The following is a 23,486-nucleotide window of genomic DNA, read 5'->3' as shown; positions in this document are numbered from 1 at the left end:
TGAGCTTTCAGGGGTTCCCAGACCGCGCCCCAGCCCACCAGACTGGCGTCGGTCGTGACAATGACCTACTCTGGTCTGCGGAAGCTCATTCCCTGTGACAGGTTGTCCAGGGTCAGCCACCAACGGAGTGAATCTCTGGTTATTTGATCTACTTGTATCTTCGGAGACAAGTCTGTATAATCCCCATTCCACTGTCTGAGCATGCACAGGTGTAATGGTCTTAGATGAATTCGTGCCAAAGGAACTATGTCCATTGCCGCAACCATCAAACCTATTACTTCCATGCACTGCGCTATGGAAGGAAGAAGAACAGAATGAAGTACCTGACAAGAGCTTAGAAGTTTTGATTTTCTGGCCTCTGTCAGAAAAACCTTCATTTCTAAGGAAACTATTATTGTTCCCAAGAAGGGAACTCTTGTTGACGGGGACAGAGAACTTTTTTCTATGTTCACTTTCCACCTGTGAGATCTGAGAAAGGCTAGGACAATGTCCGTATGAGCCCTTGCTTTTGACAGAGACGACACTTGAATCAGGATGTCGTCCAAGTAAGGTACTACTGCAATGCCCCTTGGTCTTAGCACCGCTAGAAGGGACCCTAGTACCCTTGTGAAAATCCTTGGAGCAGTGGCTAATCCGAATGGAAGTGCCACAAACTGGTAATGCTTGTCCAGAAAGGCGAACCTTAGGAACCGAAAATGTTCCTTGTGGATAGGAATACGTAGGTACGCATCCTTTAAGTCCACCGTGGTCATGAATTGACCTTCCTGGATGGTAGGAAGGATCGTTCGAATGGTTTCCATTTTGAACGATGAAACCCTTAGAAACTTGTTTAGAATCTTGAGATCTAAAATAGGACTGAATTTTCCCTCTTTTTTGGGAATTATGAACAGGTTGGAGTAAAAACCCATCCCTTGTTCTCCTAATGGAACAGGATGAATCACTCCCATGCTTAACAGGTCTTCTACACAGTGTAAGAATGCCTGTTCGAAGATAATTGAGACCCGTGGAACCTTCCCCTTGGGGGTAGTTCCCTGAATTCCAGGAGATAACCTTGAGAAAACTATTTCTAGCGCCCAAGGATCCTGAACATCTCTTGCCCCAGCCTGAGCAAAGAGAGAAAGTCTGCCCCCCACCAGATCCTTCCCAGATCGGGGGCCAACACTTCATGCTGTTTTGGTAGCAGTGGCAGGTGACTTGGCCTGCTTACCCTTGTTCCAGCCGTGCCCTGAATCTGAAATTTCTCCCTCAGACAAAACCTCCCTCCTGGCCCCTTCAGATAGGTGTGAGGGTATGTCAGAACAGATATCATCAGCGTCCTCTTGCTCTTCAGTGTTTAAAACAGAGCAATCACGCTTTCTCTGATAAGTAGGCATTTTGGAAAAAATGCATGCAATAGAATTATCCATTACAGCCTTTAATTGTTGTATGGTAATAAATATTGGCGCACTAGATGTACTAGGGGCCTCTTGTGTGGGCAAAACTGGTGTAGACACAGAAGGGGATGATGCAGTACCATGCTTACTCCCCTCATTAGAGGAATCATCTTGGGCAATATCATATCTATGGCATTATTATCCCTACTTTGTTTGGACATTATGACACAAATATATCACATATATTTAAATGGGGAGACACATTGGCTTTCATACATATAGAACATCGTTATCTGATGGTTCAGACATGTTAAACAGGCTTAAACTTGTCAACAAAGCACAAAAAACGTTTTACAATAAAACCGTTACTGTCCCTTTAAATTTTAAACTGAACACACTTTATTACTGAATATGTGAAAAAGTATGAAGGAATTGTTCAAAATTCACCAAAATTTCACCACAGTAACTTAAAGCCTTAAAAGTATTGCACACCAAATTTGAAAGCTTTAACCCTTAAAATAACGGAACCGGAGCCATTTTTACATTTAACCCCTATACAGTCCCAGGTATCTGCTTTGCTGAGACCCAACCAAGCCCAGAGGGGAATACGATACCAAATGATGCCTTCTATAAGCTTTTTCAGTGGTTCTTAGCTCCTCACACATGCATCTGCATGCCATGCTTTCCAAAAACAACTGCGCATTAGAGGCGCGAAAATGAGGCTCTGTCTATGACTAGAAAAGGCCCCCAGTGAAAAAGGTGTCCAATACAGTGCCTGCCGTTTTTATTAAAACAATCCCCAAGATTTAACAACTATTAAAAGTAATAATCTGCCAAATATACTTAGTAAAGTAATCGTTTTAGCCCAGAAAAATGTCTACCAGTTTTTTAAGCCCTAATGAAGCCCTTTATTCTTTTACTTAAACTAAGAAAATGGCTTACCGGTTCCCATAGGGAAAATGACAGCTTCCAGCATTACCGAGTCTTGTTAGAAATGTGTCATACCTCAAGCAGCAAAGTCTGCCCACTGTTTCCCCCAACTGAAGTTACTTCATCTCAACAGTCCTGTGTGGAAACAGCTATCGATTTTAGTAACGGTTGCTAAAATCATTTTCCTCTTACAAACAGAAATCTTCATCTCTTTTCTGTTTCAGAGTAAATAGTACATACCAGCACTATTTTAAAATAACAAACTCTTGATTGAAGAACAAAAACTACATTTAAACACTAAAAAACTCTAAGCCATCTCCGTGGAGATGTTGCCTGTGCAACGGCAAAGAGAATGACTGGGGTAGGCGGAGCCTAGGAGGGACTATATGGCCAGCTTTGCTGGGCTCTTTGCCATTTCCTGTTGGGGAGGAGAATATCCCACAAGTAAGGATGACGCCGTGGACCGGACACACCTATGTTGGAGAAAACAATGAACATTGAAGATGATTGACGGAAATCCTTAGTTGCCTGTAAGTAAAACTTTAAGGCACGGACCACGTCCAGGTTATGTAACAGATGCTCCTTCTTAGGAGGAGGATTAGGACACAAGGAAGGAACAACAATTTCCTGATTAATATTCTTATTTGAAACAACCTTAGGCAGAAAACCATGTTTGGTACGTAAAACCACCTTATCAGAATGAAATATAGTGCATTTGGTACACATTCTAAGAGGGGGTTCCACAATGGCTTCTAAACATAATGAACAAGGAGTTTCCTCTATGTCAGACATGTTTAACAGGCTAGTAATGAGACCAGCAAGCTTGGAAAACGCTTTAATAAATGTGAAAAAGCAATTATATAAAAACGGTACTGTGCCTTTAAGAGAAAAAAAAACTACCACATAAACTGCAAAACAGTGATAAAAAGTAGTAAACTCTACAAAATTTTTACAGTGTGCATAAGGGACTAAAGCAGCATTGCACCCACTTGCAAATGGATGATTAACCCCTTAGGCCCAAAAACGGATTAGAAAAACGTTAAAACCGTTAACAGTCAAACACACTGCCACAGCTCTGCTGTGGCTCCTACCTGCCCTTAAACACGATTTTTGCAGGAACAAAACCCTCTACAGTGGTCCTAGATGCCAGATGACTCCTTCAGGGAAGCTGGATGTCTCAGTCTGAAAATCAACTGCACATTTAGAGCACAAAATAGGCCCCTCCCACCATGCACTCAATGTCAGAGGGCCTTAAAAAAGTACTCCTAGGAGTAATCTAACTAGCCATGTGGAAAACTAGGCCCCAAATAAAGATTTATCATCCTCAGAGAAAAAACATTTTTTCTATAAACCATACAAACATTTTTACACTAAGTAATATGATTATTAACATGAATATTACCTTTTTTTTGCAAGCATGATCCGAGTCGTTGTTAAATCACTGTATCAGGCTTACCTCAAACATACCAGGCACTGTCAGCATTTTCTAGACCTTATCATCTCTCTAGAAAAAAATATACTGAACATACCTCAAAGCAGGCAATCTGCAGACCGTCCCCCAACTGTTTTCTTTCCATACTCTTCAGTTATGTGTGAGAACAGCAATGGACCTTAGTTACAAACCGCTAAGATCATCAAACCTCTAGGCAGAATTCTTCCTCCAATTTCTGCCTGAGAGTAAAACAGTACAACTCTGGTACCGTTTAAAAATAACAAACTCTTGATTGAAGGTAAAAACTACACTAAGTCACCACATATCTCTTGATACTTCCTTTCTTGTCGAGAGCTGCAAGGGAATGACTGGGGGTGGCAGTTAGGGTAGGAGCTACATAGACAGCTCTGCTGTGGGTGTCCTCTTGCAGCTTCCTGTTGGGAAGGAGAATATCCCACAAGTAATGGATGAACCCGTGGACTGGATACACCTTTACAAGAGAAAGGCACACCAGCTTAATAAAAAACTGTGCAGCTCTCAAAAAGAAAGTAACCTGCATGTTCCGTATCAGCCTATGAGCCCAAACATTCTAACACATAAGCAGTCAAAATCACATAACAAACATGATTAAACAATACCCACTGTTCAAAACCCACCCTCAGTAGATATTAACCCTTGATTCCATAAAGATAAAGAAGTCCACTATGACCCTGTCTTCTATCGTTAACATGTGTATAAAATTAAACATTATAACAAACAAAAGTTCCACACTAAGATAGAGCTTTATGTGCTGTCGACTTACCGCGTCCGGTCCTAGGGAGGGGTTTTCTCCTGTGGTTGGTCTGCGGTCTGTAACCTGATCAGCGGGCGTCCGCGATCCGTATCCGTGTGCCGATTTTCTTCTCCTTAGCCCCAAATTGAGCTCCTTAGTTTCGTCGACAACAACCAGCTTGAACCCCCGCCCTCCTCAGACGCGTGCGGCTCCTCCTATTGGCTTGCGGCCTGTGACATCATCACCTGGTGAGTGTGCCATCCAATCCACGGGAGGGGGAGGGGAGGAGGCGCAATGCCTCAACTGTGCTCTCCGTAGGGATCCAATGATTCAAGGTAAATGAAGAAAGACAGGAGCACCAGTGGATGTGTGAATCAGCGTTTTATTCACCATAAACGCTGCAATAAAAGCACTCAAAAACATATGTCAAATGTCAAATTGTGAAGTGCTTCAAAAAATGAAATGAAATGTACTCCGTATTTGCTGACAGCAGCTGATTGCTCAATGGGATGTAAAGGTGGTTGAACAGCTGACGCGTTTCGGCAGTGTTGCCGTAGTCTTAGCTGAGTAAAACTTAAAAACAAGCGCCCTTTTTCAAGGGCTAGCCTTCCTCCCATTGGGCAATCCGTTGAGCCAATCAGGACTGTCAATAATTAACAGCTGCAAGTACTATTTAAACCTCCCTGTTACTCCTTGTACCCGGATCTTATTAATACTTTATACAATACAATACAAATATTCTTTAAATGAACAGAACAAAACAAATATGCCTAATTCCTTGTATATATAAATGGAAACCAAAAATGCACATATATCTTGAACTACAAGGCCGTAGAAATATTAGTAAAAAAACATAAATACATAGGAATAAACTCCTGTCTAATATTTAGCGTAAACCATATGTTGTATATGTGCACCTGCTAAATCAGGATTACTTTTTTCCCTTTTCTACATAAATGAGTTAAATGCACTCTAACTGTACTATAATCTATTTTATTTTATTTGTTGTAGTAATGGGAATATACTATCTAATACTTCGCTGAAAGAACCATTATATACCCCTTAAGGTATGTATTTGAAGAACTATTTGACCTCTTACGCCCCATTCAATATCAATAGTATTAATAGTAATGGGACTCTTGTGGTCCCTCTCAGTACCAATAATTTATCAAGTCATAGGCTGAGTTTAGTCCTGAAGGTGTCCTGGTCTTCAATTTGAAAATCCAGATTTTCAAATTGAAGACCAGGACACCTTCAGGACTAAACTCAGCCTATGACTTGATACATTATTGGTACTGAGAGGGACCACAAGAGTCCCATTACTATTAATACTATTGATATTGAATGGGGCGTAAGAGGTCAAATAGTTCTTCAAATACATACCTTAAGGGGTATATAATGGTTCTTTCAGCGAAGTATTAGATAGTATATTCCCATTACTACAACAAATAAAATAAAATAGATTATAGTACAGTTAGAGTGCATTTAACTCATTTATGTAGAAAAGGGAAAAAAGTAATCCTGATTTAGCAGGTGCACATATACAACATATGGTTTACGCTAAATATTAGACAGGAGTTTATTCCTATGTATTTATGTTTTTTTACTAATATTTCTACGGCCTTGTAGTTCAAGATATATGTGCATTTTTGGTTTCCATTTATATATACAGGGAATTAGGCATATTTGTTTTGTTCTGTTCATTTAAAGAATATTTGTATTGTATTGTATAAAGTATTAATAAGATCTGGGTACAAGGAGTAACAGGGAGGTTTAAATAGTACTTGCAGCTGTTAATTATTGACAGTCCTGATTGGCTCAACGGATTGCCCAATGGGAGGAAGGCTAGCCCTTGAAAAAGGGCGCTTGTTTTTAAGTTTTACTCAGCTAAGACTACGGCAACACTGCCGAAACGCGTCAGCTGTTCAACCACCTTTACATCCCATTGAGCAATCAGCTGCTGTCAGCAAATACGGAGTACATTTCATTTCATTTTTTGAAGCACTTCACAATTTGACATTTGACATATGTTTTTGAGTGCTTTTATTGCAGCGTTTATGGTGAATAAAACGCTGATTCACACATCCACTGGTGCTCCTGTCTTTCTTCATTTACCTATGAAATTAAACAATCTTACCAGAATCTATGCCGTGGAACATCAACACAATCCTTCAAGTTTGACAGATGGTAGCAGCGCCTCTGACATGTACTTGAGCGAAGGCAAGCAGGCAGCAACATTTGTAAACGCTGACTGCTTAAGGAACTGTTGATATGAGTCCGGATGGCTTCGCAGAAAGACTCTCCCTGCATCTCTAGACTCTAACTTTCATCCATGCTCTCACTGAGAGGCTGACAAGACTACTTAAAACTCCAGTCCTATACCAAAGGGTACTACCCCCCATAATAGACTACTCCAAATTTTCTGACACTTCTCTGCCATCCTCCTGTGATGAAAAGCAAAAAAATGACTGGGGGATGAAGGAAGTGGGGAAGGTATTTGAGCCTTTGGCTAGGTTCTGTATTCCCACAAAGAAATGAATGCAGCTGTTGACTCTCCCTGTATTTAGAAAGTTGTTTACAAATATTTTTTTTTTACATGCCTTTAATGGGCATACCACCCGGCTAAAATTTAAGCCAATATTATTATTATTATTATTATTATTATAAGTTACAATTAGCTAATGTTTTTTTCAATGTTTGAACAAATGATCAAATCAATTTATGATAAACTATGCAATTAATTTATGATCTGGATATCTTAAATAGCATTTCTAACTAACAGTAAATGTTATAAAGAACCCAGGTTAGTACTAAAACAATACAAATCAGATTGGTTGTCTTAATACATATCTGGTACCTTAGAGCTGGTTCCAAATTCTGGAGCAGAAACAGATAGTATGCTGCTTATTTCCGTGGTAACTTCTGTTACTACTGTGCTTTCTTTCTGTGGAACAGGTTCTGGCATCAGCCCTGTGGCTGGGATCGAGTTTTCCTGAGTTTCTGGCTCTACTTGTTGTTGTACCTCTTTCACTTTGCGATTTTTCAAAGATCGCTCTTTACCAATAGGACCTGGCTTGTATCCTTTATTTTGAATAAGACTGATATCTGTGATCTGTAAAAAACAAAAAAACAAAAACATTTTGCTTAGAAATCTAAACATTTTTTTCTTGGCATTTGCAAAAATGATAGTTCATATAACTAATACATTTCATATCCCATGCAATTTGTATCCTGTTCACCTATTGAGGTGGTGATTGAACCTCTTGGGCCAAATGGCCGTACATCTACTTTATACAGTACATAGCTCATCGTACCGCATAACCCTTTTAGCAGTCTCGGTTGTCAAGTGAAAACAATTTCTGTTGGCACGGGAGGTGTGGGACTAACAACTGATCAGCAGCCCAGTGAGGGAGTGGGGATTGAGGGGGAAAGAGTGGGTTAATGATCACTGGGAAGGACCCCTGCACTACAGAAAACAATATTATTAATTATAATACAAATATACATAAAAACTGTACCTTAGATGACTGCCACTAGTGGGAGGGTTAGAGAGGGATCCGGGAGGCTGGAGGGATCACTATAATGCATTGAAAAAAGAAAAAAAAAAAGATGGTATGCCACCATAGGCATTGCGTACAGGTGAAGGGGCAGCTAGCCAATCTGAGGACCAGGATAGTCCAGATGGACTGCTCTAGCCCATAGCATAGCATATCCATGAGTCAGGTAATGGGTGAAGTAAGTGCCTGATAATTAGAATACTGCTGTGCCTATGTATTATTATTCACTCACCACCAAGCATCACAAATATAATGTATGGCTTTTAATAAGCATACAACTTTGAGTGTATTTGTATAACTACCATATCCATTTATATTTGGGTTATACTGTATATGCAAATAAGCATCTTTCAAGTATATGGTAGAAATAAACTGACACTCAGTAAAAAAAGTAAAATGTGAATCTCTATTTTGAAAGTTGGAACTTCAGGATTTTTTTGAGATCCAAAACAGGCCTTACAAGTAACCTAATTTCATTGATACTAAAAAAAAAAAAAAAAAAAAGGATTTGAATAAAATCTCTGGAGTTAGAACTGGAGCAATCACTCCCATCAATTATAGATCTCACATAAGTCAAGAAAGCTTGGGCTTGGGCCTTTAAAGGATCTTGAGGCACTTGAGACAGAAAAAAAAAACATCTTCCCAGAGGAGGCAGTGAGTGAAAGCTTATATTAAACGTTTAGGGAATTATTACCCAGGGATCCTGGATAGATCTCTTCCTAGCCTCCTGAAAGCGACACTCTAAATCCTACCAGAGACTGGTCTGGGGTCCATTTTTGTTTCAGAACCAGGGTGTTGAACCTAAAATGGGCCAACTCCTAAGCTTTATATTCCTGCTTTTTAAATAAAGACATTTTTTTTTTTCAAAATGTCTATTCAATGTTAACTTTCTTAGAAATGTATTCAAATCCACAAATAATTGGAAATAGTTAGGTCCTCTCATGGGTGCAAAGGACAAACCTCTGCCTAGGATTCTTTTCTCCTGATCTGATAAGATTCTACTTGAGAGGTTATAGATTTTTACATTTCCTTCTACATTTTGGTCTCCATAATCAGTGCTGGTCTTATTCTTTTTATTTCTGACTCTCTTTCCACCTCTACATCCCCTCTTCCTTCGTTAGGTCTTTGTTGTCCCCTTGTTCTCCACTGTGACTCTTATGGAGACCAAAATGTAGAAAGAAATGTAAAAATCTATAACCTCTCAAGTAGAATCCTATCAGATCAGGAGAAAATAATCCTAGGCAGAGGTTTGTCCTTTGCACCCACAAGAGGACCTAACTCTTTCCAATTTTTTGTGGATTTGAATACATTTCTAAGAAAGTTAACATTGAAGAGACATTTTGAAAAAAATCAATAAAGGGAAACAAGGTGAAGGAGAGAAGGGAGACAGGAAGGAAACACCTTGGGATAGTGAGACATTAAATGAAGAAGACGTGGACACCATAAACATTGTTGATACTCGAGGGAGGAGTATCTCTAGAAAAAATAGACAAAAACATAATTTATGCTTACCTGATAAATTTATTTCTCTTGTGGTGTATCCAGTCCACGGATCATCCATTACTTGTGGGATATTCTCCTTCCCAACAGGAAGTTGCAAGAGGATCACCCAAAGCAGAGCTGTCTATAAAGCTCCTCCCCTAACTGCAACTTACCAGTCATTCGACCGAAAACAAGCAAGAGAAAGGAGAAACTATAGGGTGCAGTGGTAACTGTAGTTTAGAGTTAAAAAAATACCTGCCTTAAAATGACAGGGCGGGACGTGGACTGGATACACCACAAGAGAAATAAATTTGTCAGGTAAGCATAAATTATGTTTTCTCTTGTAAGGTGTATCCAGTCCACGGATCATCCATTACTTGTGGGATACCAATACCAAAGCTAAAGTACACGGGTGAAGGGAGGGACAAGGCAGGTACTTAAACGGAAGGAACCACTGCCTGTAAAACCTTTCTCCCAAAAATAGCCTCCGAAGAAGCAAAATTATCAAATGTATAGAATTTTGAAAAAGTATGAAGCGAAGACCAAGTCGCCGCCTTGCAAATCTGTTCAACAGAAGTCTCATTTTTAAAGGCCCATGTGGAAGCCACAGCTCTAGTAGAATGAGCTGTAATCCTTTCAGGAGGCTGCTGGCCAGCAGTCTCATAAGCTAAGCGTATTATACTTCTAAGCCAAAGCGAAAGAGAAGTTGCTGAAGCCTTTTGGCCTTTCCTCTGTCCAGAGTAGACAACAAACAAAGCAGATGTTTGACGGAAATCTTTAGTAGCTTGTAAATAATACTTTAAAGCACGAACCACGTCAAGATTGTGTAATAGACGTTCTTTCTTTCAAGAAGGATTAGGACACAATGACGGAACAACAATCTCCTGATTGATATTCTTATTAGATACCACCTTAGGTAAAAACCCAGGTTTAATACGCAAAACTACCTTATCTGCATGGAAGATCAGATAAGGGGAATCACATTGTAAGGCAGATAACTCGGAAACTCTACGAACCAAGGAAATAGCTACCAAAAATAGAACTTTCCATGATAAAAGTTTGATATCTATGGAATGAAGAGGTTCAAACGGAACCCCCTGAAGAACTTTAAGAACCAAATTTAAACTCCATGGTGGAGCAACAGGTTTAAACACAGGCTTGATTCTAACTAAAGCCTGACAAAATGCCTGAACGTCTGGAACATCTGCCAGACGCTTGTGCAAAAGAATAGACAGAGCAGAAATCTGTCCCTTTAAGGAACTAGCTGACAATCCTTTCTCCAATCCTTCTTGGAGAAAAGATAATATCCTGGGAATCCTGACTATACTCCATGAGTAACCCTTGGATTCACACCAATAAAGATATTTACGCCATATCTTATGATAGATTTTCCTAGTGACAGGCTTTCATGCCTGAATTAAGGTATCAATAACTGACTCTGAGAAGCCACACTTTGATAAAATCAAGCGTTCAATCTCCAGGCAGTCAGTCTCAGAGAAATTAGATTTGGATGGTTGAATGGACCCTGAAGTAGAAGGTCCTGTCTCAGAGGCAGAGTCCATGGTGGAAGGCATGACATGTCCACCAAATCTGCATAGCAAGTCCTGCGTGGCCACGCAGGCGCTATCGATATCACCGATGCTCTCTCCTGCTTGATTTTGGCAATCAGACGAAGGAGCAGAGGAAACGGTGGAAACACATAACATTGAACCAATTGTGCAAATACCTCCGGATGGAGTTCCCACTCCCCCGGATGAAAAGTCTGACGACTTAGAAAATCCGCCTCCCAGTTCTCTACACCTGGGATATGGATAGCTGATAGGTGGCAAGAGTGAATCTCTGCCCAACGAATTATCTTTGAAACTTCCAACATCGCTAGGGAACTCCTTGTTCCCCATTGATGGTTGATGTAAGCCACAGTCGTCATGTTGTCTGACTGAAATCTGATGAACCTCATTGTCGCTAGCTGAGGCCAAACTTGAAGAGCATTGAATATCGCTCTTAGTTCCAGAATGTTTATTGGAAGGAGGGTCTCCTCCTGAGTCCACGATCCCTGAGCCTTCAGGGAGTTCCAGACTGCCCCCCAGCCCAGAAGGCTATCATCTGTCGTTACTTTTGTCCAATCTGGCCTGCGAAAGGTCATACCTTTGGACAGATGGGCCCGAGATAGCCACCAGACAAGAGAATCCCTGGTCTCTTGATCCAGATTTAGTAGAGGGGACAAATCTGTGTAATCCCCATTCCACTGACTGAGCATGCAGAATTGCAGCGGTCTGAGATGCAGGTGCGCAAACGGCACTATGTCCATTGCAGCTACCATTAAGCCGATTACTTCCATACACTGAGCCACCGAAGGGCGAGAAGTGGAATAAAGAACACAGCAGGAATTTAGAAGTTTTGATAACCTGGTCTCTCTCAGGTAAATCCTCATTTCTACAAAATATATTAGAGTTCCCAGAAAGGAGACTCTTGTGAAAGGGGATAGAGAACTCTTTTCTTCGTTCACTTTCCACCCATGCGACCTCAGAAATGCCAGAACTATGTCCGTATGAGACTTGGCAATTTGGAAATTTGACGCCTGTATCAGAATGTCACCTAAATAAGGGGCTACTGCAATGCCCCGCGGCCTTAGGGCCGCCAGAAGTGACCCTAGAACCTTCGTAAAGATTCTTGGGGCTGTAGCTAACCCAAAGGGAAGAGCCACAAACTGGTAATGCCTGTCTAGGAAGGCAAACCTGAGAAACCGATGATGATCTTTGTGTATCGGAATGTGAAGATAAGCATCCTTTAAATCCACTGTAGTCATGTATTGACCCTCCTGGATCATAGGTAGGATGGTACAAATAGTCTCCATCTTGAATGATGGGAACCTGAGAAATTTGTTTAAGATCTTGAGATCTAAGATTGGTCTGAAGGTTCCCTCTTTTTTGGGAACCACAAACAGATTTGAATAGAATCCTTGTCCCTTCTTTGGAACTGGGTGGATCACTCCCATAACTAGGAGGTCTTGAACACAGTGTAAAAATGCATCTCTCTTTATCTGGTTTGCAGATAATTGTGAAAGGTGAAATCTCCCTTTTGGAGGAGAAGCTCTGAAGTCCAGAAGATATCCCTGGGATACAATTTACAACGCCCAGGGATCCTGGACATCTCTTGCCCAAGCCTGGGCGAAGAGCGAAAGTCCGCCCTTACTAGATCCGTTAGCGGATCGGGGGCCAATCCTTCATGCTGTCTTAGAGGCAGCAGCAGGCTTTTTGGCCTGCTTACCTTTGTTCCAAGTCTGGTTAGGCCTCCAGACCGACTTGGACTGGGCAAAAGTTCCCTCTTGCTTTGTATTAGAGGAAGTTGATGCCGCACTTGCCTTGAAGTTTCAAAAGGCACGAAAACAGAATTTATGCTTACCTGATAAATTACTTTCTCCAACGGTGTGTCCGGTCCACGGCGTCATCCTTACTTGTGGGATATTCTCTTCCCCAACAGGAAATGGCAAAGAGTCCCAGCAAAGCTGGTCACATGATCCCTCCTAGGCTCCGCCCACCCCAGTCATTCGACCGACGGACAGGAGGAAATATATATAGGAGAAACCATATGATACCGTGGTGACTGTAGTTAGAGAAAATAATTCATCAGACCTGATTAAAAAACCAGGGCGGGCCGTGGACCGGACACACCGTTGGAGAAAGTAATTTATCAGGTAAGCATAAATTCTGTTTTCTCCAACATTGGTGTGTCCGGTCCACGGCGTCATCCTTACTTGTGGGAACCAATACCAAAGCTTTAGGACACGGATGAAGGGAGGGAGCAAATCAGGTCACCTAAATGGAAGGCACCACGGCTTGCAAAACCTTTCTCCCAAAAATAGCCTCCAAAGAAGCAAAAGTATCAAATTTGTAAAATTTGGCAAAAGTGTGCAGTGAAGACCAAGTCGCTGCCTTACATATCTGGTCAACAGAAGCCTCGTTCTTGAAGGCCCAGGTGGAAGCCACAGCCCTAGTGGAGTGAGCTGTGATTCTTTCAGGAGGCTGCCGTCCGGCAGTCTCATAAGCCAATCGGATAATGCTTTTAAGCCAAAAGGAAAGAGAGGTAGAAGTCGCTTTTTGACCTCTCCTTTTACCAGAATAAACAACAAACAAGGAAGATGTTTGTCTGAAATCTTTAGTAGCCTCTAAATAGAATTTTAGAGCACGGACTACGTCCAAATTGTGTAACAAACGTTCCTTCTTTGAAACTGGATTCGGACACAAAGAGGGTACAACTATCTCCTGGTTAATATTTTTGTTGGAAACAACTTTCGGAAGAAAACCAGGCTTAGTACGCAAAACCACCTTATCTGCATGGAACACCAGATAGGGCGGAGAACACTGCAGAGCAGATAACTCTGAAACTCTTCTAGCAGAAGAAATTGCAACCAAAAACAAAACTTTCCAAGATAGTAACTTAATATCTACGGAATGTAAGGGTTCAAACGGAACCCCTTGAAGAACTGAAATAACTAGATTTAGACTCCAGGGAGGAGTCAAAGGTCTGTAAACAGGCTTGATCCTAACCAGAGCCTGAACAACTCTTTTGTGAAGTAAAACAGATAAAGCAGAGATCTGTCCCTTCAGAGAACTTGCAGATAATCCTTTCTCCAAACCTTCTTGTAGAAAGGATAGAATCTTAGGAATTTTTATCTTGTTCCATGGGAATCCTTTAGATTCACACCAACAGATATATTTTTTCCATATTTTATGGTAGATTTTTCTAGTTACAGGCTTTCTAGCTTGAATCAGAGTATCTATTACAGAATCTGAAAACTCACGCTTTGATAAAATCAAGCGTTCAATCTCCAAGCCGTCAGTTGGAGGGAAACCAGATTCGGATGTTCGAATGGACCCTGAACAAGAAGGTCCTGTCTCAAAGGTAGCTTCCATGGTGGAGCCGATGACATATTCACCAGGTCTGCATACCAAGTCCTGCGTGGCCACACAGGAGCTATCAAGATCACCGAGGCCCTCTCCTGATTGATCCTGGCTACCAGCCTGGGGATGAGAGGAAACGGTGGGAATACATAAGGTAGGTTGAAGGTCCAAGGTGCTACTAGTGCATCTACTAGAGTCGCCTTGGGATCCCTGGATCTGGACCCGTAGCAAGGAACCTTGAAGTTCTGACGAGACGCCATCAGATCCATGTCTGGAATGCCCCATAATTGAGTTATTTGGGCAAAGATTTCCGGATGGAGTTCCCACTCCCCCGGATGGAATGTATGACGACTCAGAAAATCCGCTTCCCAATTTTCCACTCCTGGGATGTGGATCGCAGACAAGTGGCAGGAGTGATCCTCCGCCCATTGAATTATCTTGGTCACTTCTTTCATCGCCAGGGAACTCCTTGTTCCCCCCTGATGATTGATATATGCAACGGTCGTCATGTTGTCTGACTGAAAACTTATGAATTTGGCCTTTGCTAGTTGAGGCCAAACTCTGAGAGCATTGAATATCGCTCTCAGTTCCAGAATGTTTATCGGGAGAAGAGACTCTTCCCGAGACCATAGACCCTGAGCTTTCAGGGATTCCCAGACCGCGCCCCAGCCCACTAGGCTGGCGTCGGTCGTGACAATGACCCACTCTGGTCTGCGGAAGCTCATTCCCTGTGACAGATTGACCAGGGTCAGCCACCAACGGAGTGAATCCCTGGTCTTTTGATCTACTTGAATTGTCGGAGACAAGTCTGTATAATCCCCATTCCACTGTCTGAGCATGCACAGTTGTAATGGTCTTAGATTAATTTGTGCAAAAGGAACTGTGTCCATTGTTGCAACCATCAATCCTATTACTTCCATGCACTGTGCTATGGAAGGACGAGGAACAGAATGAAGAACTTGACAAGAGTTTAGAAGTTTTGATTTTCTGACCTCTGTAAGAAAAATCCTCATTTCTAAGGAATCTATTATTGTTCCCAAGAAGGGAACTCTTGTTGACGGGGACAGAGAACTTTTTTCTTTGTTCACCTTCCATCCGTGAGAACTGAGAAAGGCTAGGACGACGCTTGAATCAGGATGTCGTCTAAGTAAGGTACTACTGCAATGCCCCTTGGTCTTAGAACCGCTAGAAGGGACCCTAGTACCTTTGTGAAAATCCTTGGAGCAGTGGCTAATCCGAATGGAAGTGCCACAAACTGGTAATGCTTGTCCAGAAAAGCGAACCTTAGGAACTGATGATGTTCCTTGTGGATAGGAATATGTAGATACGCATCCTTTAAGTCCACGGTAGTCATAAATTGATTTTCCTGGATAGTAGGTAGGATCGTTCGAATAGTTTCCATTTTGAACGATGGTACCCTGAGAAATTTGTTTAGGATCTTGAGATCCAAAATTGGTCTGAATGTTCCCTCTTTTTTGGGAACTATGAACAGGTTGGAATAAAAACCCATCCCTTGTTCTCTTATTGGAACAGGATGAATCACTCCCATCTTTAACAGGTCTTCTACACAATGTAAGAATGCCTGTCTTTTTATTTGGTCTGAAGACAATTGAGACCTGTGGAACCTTCCCCTTGGGGGTAGTTCCTTGAATTCCAGGAGATAACCTTGAGAAACTATTTCTAGCGCCCAAGGATCCTGAACATCTCTTGCCCAAGCCTGAGCAAAGAGAGAAAGTCTGCCCCCCACCAGATCCGGTCCCGGATCCGGGGCTACCCCTTCATGCTGTTTTGGTAGCAGTGGTAGGCTTCTTGGCCTGCTTACCCTTGTTCCAGCCTTGCATTGGTTTCCAGGCTGGCTTGGGTTGTGAAGAATTACCCTCTTGCTTAGAGGATGAATAATTAGAGGCTGGTCCGTTTCTGCGAAAGGGACGAAAATTAGGCTTATTTTTAGCCTTAAAGGACCTGTCCTGTGGGAGGGCGTGGCCCTTTCCCCCAGTGATGTCTGAAATAATCTCTTTCAAATCAGGTCCAAATAATGTTTTACCCTTGAAAGGAATGTTAAGCAATTTTGTCTTGGAAGACACATCCGCTGACCAAGACTTTAGCCAAAGCGCTCTGCGCGCCACGATAGCAAACCCTGAATTTTTCGCCGCTAATCTAGCTAATTGCAAAGCGGCATCTAAAATAAAAGAGTTAGCCAATTTAAGTGCTTGAACTCTGTCCATAACCTCCTCATACAAAGATTCTTTATTGAGCGACTTTTCTAGTTCCTCGAACCAGAAACACGCTGCCGTAGTGACAGGAACAATGCATGAAATTGGTTGTAGAAGGTAACCTTGCTGAACAAAAATCTTTTTAAGCAAACCCTCTATTTTTTTATCCATAGGATCTTTGAAAGCACAACTATCTTCGATAGGAATAGTAGTGCGTTTGTTTAGAGTAGAAACCGCCCACTCGACCTTGGGGACTGTCTGCCATAAGTCCTTTCTGGGGTCGACTATAGGAAATAATTTCTTAAATATAGGGGGGGGGGGACAAAAGGTATGCCGGGCCTTTCCCACTCTTTATTTACTATGTCCGCCACCCGCTTGGCTATAGGAAAAGCGTCGGGGGGCACCGGAACCTCTAGGAACTTGTCCATCTTACATAACTTCTCTGGAATTACCAAATTGTCACAATCATCCAGAGTAGATAATACCTCCTTAAGCAGTGCGCGGAGATGTTCTAATTTAAATTTAAATGTCACATCATCAGGTTCAGCTTGATGATAAATTTTTCCTGAATCTGAAATTTCTCCCTCAGACAAAACCTCCCTCATGGCCCCTTCAGATTGGTGTGAGGGTATGACAGAACAATTATCATCAGCGTCCTCTTGCTCTTCAGTGTTTAAAACAGAGCAATCACGCTTTCTCTGATAAGTAGGCATTTTGGATAAAAGATTTGCTATAGAGTTATCCATTACAGCCGTTAATTGTTGCATGGTAATAAGTACTGGCTCACTAGATGTACTAGGGGCCTCCTGTGTGGGCATAACTGGTGTAGACACAGTAGGGGATGATGTAGTATGTTTACTCCCCTCATTTGAGGAATCATCTTGGGCAATATCATTATCTGTGGCATTACTGTCCTTACTTTGTTTGGACACTATGGCACAATTATCACATAAATTTAAATGGGGAGACACCTTGGCTTTCATACATATAGAACATAGCTTATTTGATGGTACAGACATGTTAAACAGGCTTAAACTTGTCAACAAAGCACAAAAAACGTTTTAAAATAAAACCGTTACTGTCACTTTAAATTTCAAACTGAAAACACTTTATTACTGAATATGTGAAAAAGTATGAAGGAATTGTCCAAATTTCACCACAGTGTCTTAAAGCCTTAAAAGTATTGCACACCAAATTTCAGAGCTTTAACCCTTAAAATAACTGAACCGGAGCCGTTTTTACATTTAACCCCTATACAGTCCCAGCTATATGCTTTGCTGAGACCCAACCAAGCCCAGAGGTGAATACGATACCAAATGATGCCTTCTATAAGCTTTTTCAGTGATTTTTAGCTCCTCACACATGCATCTGCATGCCTTGCTCTCCAAAAACAACTGCGCATTAGTGGCGCGAAAATGAGGCTCTGTCTATAACTAGAAAAGGCCCCCATCTGAAAAAGGTGTCCAACACAGTGCCTGCCGTTTTTCTAAACAATCCCCAAGATTATAATAACCATTATTAGTTAGAATCTGCATAATATGCCTAGTAAAGCAATCGTTTTAGCCCAGAAAAATGTCTACCAGTTTTTTAAGCCCTTTTTGAAGCCCTTTATTCTTTTATGTTTAACTTAAGAAAATGGCTTACCGGTCCCCATGAGGGGAAATGACAGCCTTCCAGCATTACATGGTCTTGTTAGAAATATGGCTAGTCATACCTTAAGCAGAAAGGTCTGCTAACTGTTTCCCCCAACTGAAGTTACTTCATCTCAACAGTCCTGTGTGGAAACAGCAATCAATTTTAGTAACTGTCTGTTAAAATCATCTTCCTCTTACAAACAGAAATCTTCATCCTTTTTCTGTTTCAGAGTAAATAGTACATACCAGCACTATTTTAAAATAACAAACACTTGATAGAAGAATAAAAACTACATTTAAACACCAAAAAACCTCTTAACCATCTCCGTGGAGATGTTGCCTGTGCAACGGCAAAGAGAATGACTGGGGTGGGCGGAGCCTAGGAGGGATCATGTGACCAGCTTTGCTGGGACTCTTTGCCATTTCCTGTTGGGGAAGAGAATATCCCACAAGTAAGGATGACGCCGTGGACCGGACACACCAATGTTGGAGAAAATTAGACTGTTTGGCCCTTGATTTGGACCTATCCTGAGGAAGGGCATGACCTTTTCCTCCAGTGATATCGGAAATGATCTCCTTCAAACCAGGCCCGAATAGGGTCTGCCCCTTGAAGGGAATATTAAGCAGCTTAGACTTTGAAGTAACGTCAGCTGACCATGATTTAAGCCATAGCGCCCTACGCGCCTGAATAGCAAAACCAGAATTCTTAGACGTTAGTTTAGTCAAATGAACAATGGCATCAGAAACAAAAGAATTGGCTTGCTTAAGTGCTCTAAGCTTGTCAAGTATGTCATCCAATGGGGTCTCTACCTGTAAAGCCTCAAACCAGAAGGCCACAGCAGCAGTGACTGGGGCAATGCATGCAAGGGGCTGTAGAATAAAACCTTGTTGAATAAACATTTTCTTAAGGTAACCCTCTAATTTTTTATCCATTTGATCTAAGAAAGTACAACTGTCCTCGACAGGGATAGTAGTACGCTTAGCTAGTGTAGAAACTGCTCCCTCCACCTTAGGGGCCGTTTGCCATAAGTCCCGTGTGGCGGCATCTATTGGAAACATTTTCTTAAAAATAGGAGAGGGAGAGGACGGCACACCTGGTCTATCTCATTCCTTAGTAATAATTTCTGTAAACCTTTTAGGTATTGGAAAAACATCAGTGTAAACAGGTACTGCATAGTATTTATCCAATCTACACAATTTATCTGGCACTGCAATTGTATCACAGTCATTCAGAGCAGCTAAAACCTCCCTGAGCAACACACGGAGGTGTTCAAGCTTAAATTTAAATGTTGATATTTCAGAATCAGGTTGAACCCTCTTCCCTGAGTAAGAAAAATCACCCACAGAAAGAAGCTCTCCTTCCTCAGCTTCTGCATATTGTGAGGGGGTATCAGACATAGCTACAAAAGCGTCAGTATGCTCTGTATTTCTTCTAACTCCAGAGCTGTCTCACTTTCCTCGTAACCTAGGTAGTCTGGATAATACCGCTGACAGTGTATTATCCATGACTGCCGCCATGTCTTGTAAAGTAAACGCCATGGGCGCGCTAGATGTACTTGGCGCCTCTTGAGCGTGAGTCCCTTGAGCGGGATTTAAATGTTCTGACACGTGGGGCGAGTTAGTCGGCATAACTTCCCCCTCGTCAGATTCCTCTGGTGATACATTTTTTAAAGACAAAATATGGTCTTTATAAGTGAAATCAGTACATTTGGTACACATTCTAAGAGGGGGTTCCACATGGCTTCTAAACATAATGAACAAGGAGTTTCCTCTATGTCAGACATGTTTAAACAGACTAGCAATGAGACCAGCAAGCTTGGAAAACACTTTAAAACAAGTTAACAAGCAAAAAATAAAAACAGTACTGTGCCTTTAAGAAAAATAGAAAAGGTCAGAATTTGAAAAACAGTGAAAAAAAGAAGTAAATCAAACGGAATTTTTACAGTGTGTATAATAAGCTAACAGAGCATTGCACACACTTGCAAATGGATGATTAACCCCTTAGTTTAAAAAACAGATCAAAAAAACGATATAGACGTTTTTTTAACAGTCACAACAAAATGCCACAGCTCTGAACCTTTTGGGAGACGTAACATACAAAAAACTACAAGGGGATCCAACATTGCAATTCTCAAGGGAATATAAGGATCTACTTGATGATGCAAAGGAGATGGGAATCTTGAATGAGAATGAAGAAGGGTATCTTAGGAACGACACCCCCGCTACAGCAATTTTTTACCACCTCCCTAAGATACATAAAAATGTGAAAACACCTCCGGGGAGACCCATTGTCTCAGGGATCAATTCTTTGACATCACAATTATCAGAGAATATCAATACTTTTTTTACAACCTATTGTATCAGAATTGGACTCCTACCTCAGAGATACACCTGATACGATTGAGAAATTATCAGAAATAAAATGGAAGCCAGGGTCATATTGGGTAACCCTAGATGTAAGTACCCTGTATATGAATACCCCCCATGACAAAGGCATCAAGGGTTTTAAGTATTGGCTTAAAGAGAGGAACAACTTAACAGAGGATCATCAACAATTTATTAGTGAGGCAATCAAGTTAACTCTAAGTAAAAATTAATTCCTATTTGAGGATTAATTATTTTTACAGATTAATGGCACAGCTATGGGGACACATTTTACCCCTAGCTATGCCAATCTGTATATGGGATGGTGAGAGGAACTATGCATCTGGAATAACAACCCCTATCGGAAAAACATAAGGAAGTGGGGAAGATTCATAGATTATATTATCTTTATTTGGAAAGGATCGGAACCAGATCTACACAATTTTGTTAAAAATATTAATCAGAATAAATTCAACCTAACCTTTACCAGCCATATTAGCCAAACTGAAATTGAGTTTTTGGATGTGGCATTCTTTCAAGAAGACACTATCATACACACAAAATTGTTCAGGAAAGAAACAGATAGTGCAGGATATCTACATGCAAAAAGCAACCATAATGAGCAATGGATCACCAATATCCCATACGACCAATTTCAGAGGGTCAGAAGAAACTGTTTGAGAGTAGAGGATTTTGAAAGAGAAGCCAAGACATTGGAGAAAAAGTTTATTGCAAGAGGATACCATCAAAAAAATGTTCATACAGCCCTAAATAGAGTAAAAGCGAGCAATAGAAATGACCTATTGAAAACAGGAAGAAATTCAATCAATAAACAGATTACTACACGAAAATAAATAATGGACACGGTCAATTTTATTACTACTTATAATGAGGGAGCAAAGGAAATTAAAGACATTTTTAAGAAACACTGGCATCTGCTCAAGAAGGATGCTCTCTTAAAGGGAGAAATTCCCAAGGAAACGAGGATTATATTCAGGAAGAATAAAAACCTCAAAAATACACTTGCTCCGAGCCAACTAAAGAAAAAGAATAATACAAAATGGCTGGGAAAATCAACAAAAGGTTTTTTTCAAGTGCAATAGATTGAATTGTCTGGCCTGCGAACATCATTTTAACAGGACAAAATCAACTAGGGATATTGTATCAAATTATAACAACAATAAGTATGAAATTAATACTATATGTGCAACTGCAAAACTGATCATGTGGTCTACCTTTTACAATGCGGATGTGGACTTAAGTATAAAGGGCGCACTACCAGACCCTTTAAGAAAAGATTAGCTGAACATATCACAAATATTGAGAATGGAGAAAAGACCCATAATCTCTCACTACGTTATAGAGATTTCCATGACAGTAATCCGGCCTGTTTAAAAGGCACTATTAATGAATTCATCCCTAGAAATAAAAGGGGAGGAAACAGGGAGTTACAATTAAGAAAGAGGGAATCTTTCTGGATATACACACTATGCATTCCCTCACCCCATCCGGATTAAATAAGGACATTGACCTGGCAATTAATTATTTTTACATCAATTTTTACATCAAATTTCTAAATTTTATTTTTGGATTTTTATATATGTATCTGTCCATAAAATGTCTACTCAGGAGATTTATTAATTACTTAACTGGAAAGAACAACTATTGTACAATTACATTTTTCTGACTATAATCAACTTGTTCGCTTATCCATGGTCCTGGTTAAACAGTATGATATATCAGAATATAAAGGGCATTGTTCCAGGAAGATTTTATATAAATATTATACAGATTATAGTGTCTATAAGATATAGATTAGGATCATAACATGATTTTATTATGCTTTATAAGTTTATGTATCATTATCCAATCAATGAGTGCACATTGAACCCAAATATTGGGCTGTATTATATAGGGGGGTTTAGATAAGTTATGCTATTTTAAATTAATGTATACACATATTACTACTAGGATATGAGGTTTACACTAACAATAATGGAGAAAATGACAATTGGGATCTTCTAGTATCCATCTTAAAGCTAGTTTCCAGTTTTCATAAGTAAACATTTAAGGTTAAGAACCACTAGGGTGTTGAAAGGAGTTATTGAGGTTCCCGGTATCAAATTCTTGATTTAAACGTAAATGAGACGTCCAAATCATTTTGACTCACAAATATTAGAAACTTATGTCTAAGTATAAAAATATGTTTGCAATCCATCAATTATAGGAAATTATTTGTATGAAATTTTATGCTGGAAGTTTATCTGGAGAACTAAACTCAAATTCATCAAATTGAACAAAATAAATTGCATAAGATATTGTTATGAATTTGTTGTTAACACATATTTAAGTATGATATACTGTGTAGGTGAATGTAGTCATCCACAGTGTATTGTGTTTTTAAACGTATGGGATTCAATCAGCATGCATGTGAAGTTGTAAAAGCAGATTAACGTCCCTACTTTTATGTGTAACCTTTTTTATGAGCAACTTTTTTAATGTTAAAATAGGACATATGTGTATAAATGGGGTTAAATTTAACCCAGAACATCTCTTAGACATTGTAACAGGAGTAACATCTGTAATAAATAAGAGGGTGCATGAGGGCGTGTACGGATCAACTTTCAATAAACCGGGTGTAAATTTGCTGGGAATATATGACAGCTACCATATGATTATGGATGTTTACGGATACGTCATGCCCCCATGTGACCTTCCTATGGAACAATCAACTGTTTTGAAATAGGGGTGTGTGCCGCCGCCTCACATCTTAAGCCGACATCCATGGCATTCTGTAAAAGTTTTCCTCTGACGAAGAAGGGACCTGT

General features: G+C 40.5%; 1 protein-coding gene across 1 annotated transcript in view; it reads right to left on the bottom strand.

Moving 5' to 3' along the window:
• LOC128640804 (protein PRRC2C) overlaps positions 1 to 23,486 on the bottom strand; it is a 1,245,292-nt gene that overhangs the window by 627,660 nt on the left and 594,146 nt on the right. Inside the window, exon 10 of the mRNA XM_053693223.1 lies at positions 7,365 to 7,619. Within this exon, the coding sequence (XP_053549198.1) occupies positions 7,365 to 7,619 (255 nt within the window). The remainder of the gene's footprint in view (positions 1 to 7,364; positions 7,620 to 23,486) is intronic.

Source organism: Bombina bombina, chromosome 10 (assembly GCF_027579735.1).
Source record: "Bombina bombina isolate aBomBom1 chromosome 10, aBomBom1.pri, whole genome shotgun sequence".
Classification (NCBI taxonomy): Eukaryota; Metazoa; Chordata; class Amphibia; order Anura; family Bombinatoridae; genus Bombina; species Bombina bombina.
Note: the sequence above shows the minus strand (reverse complement) of the source record. Positions and strands in the feature narration are given on the sequence as shown.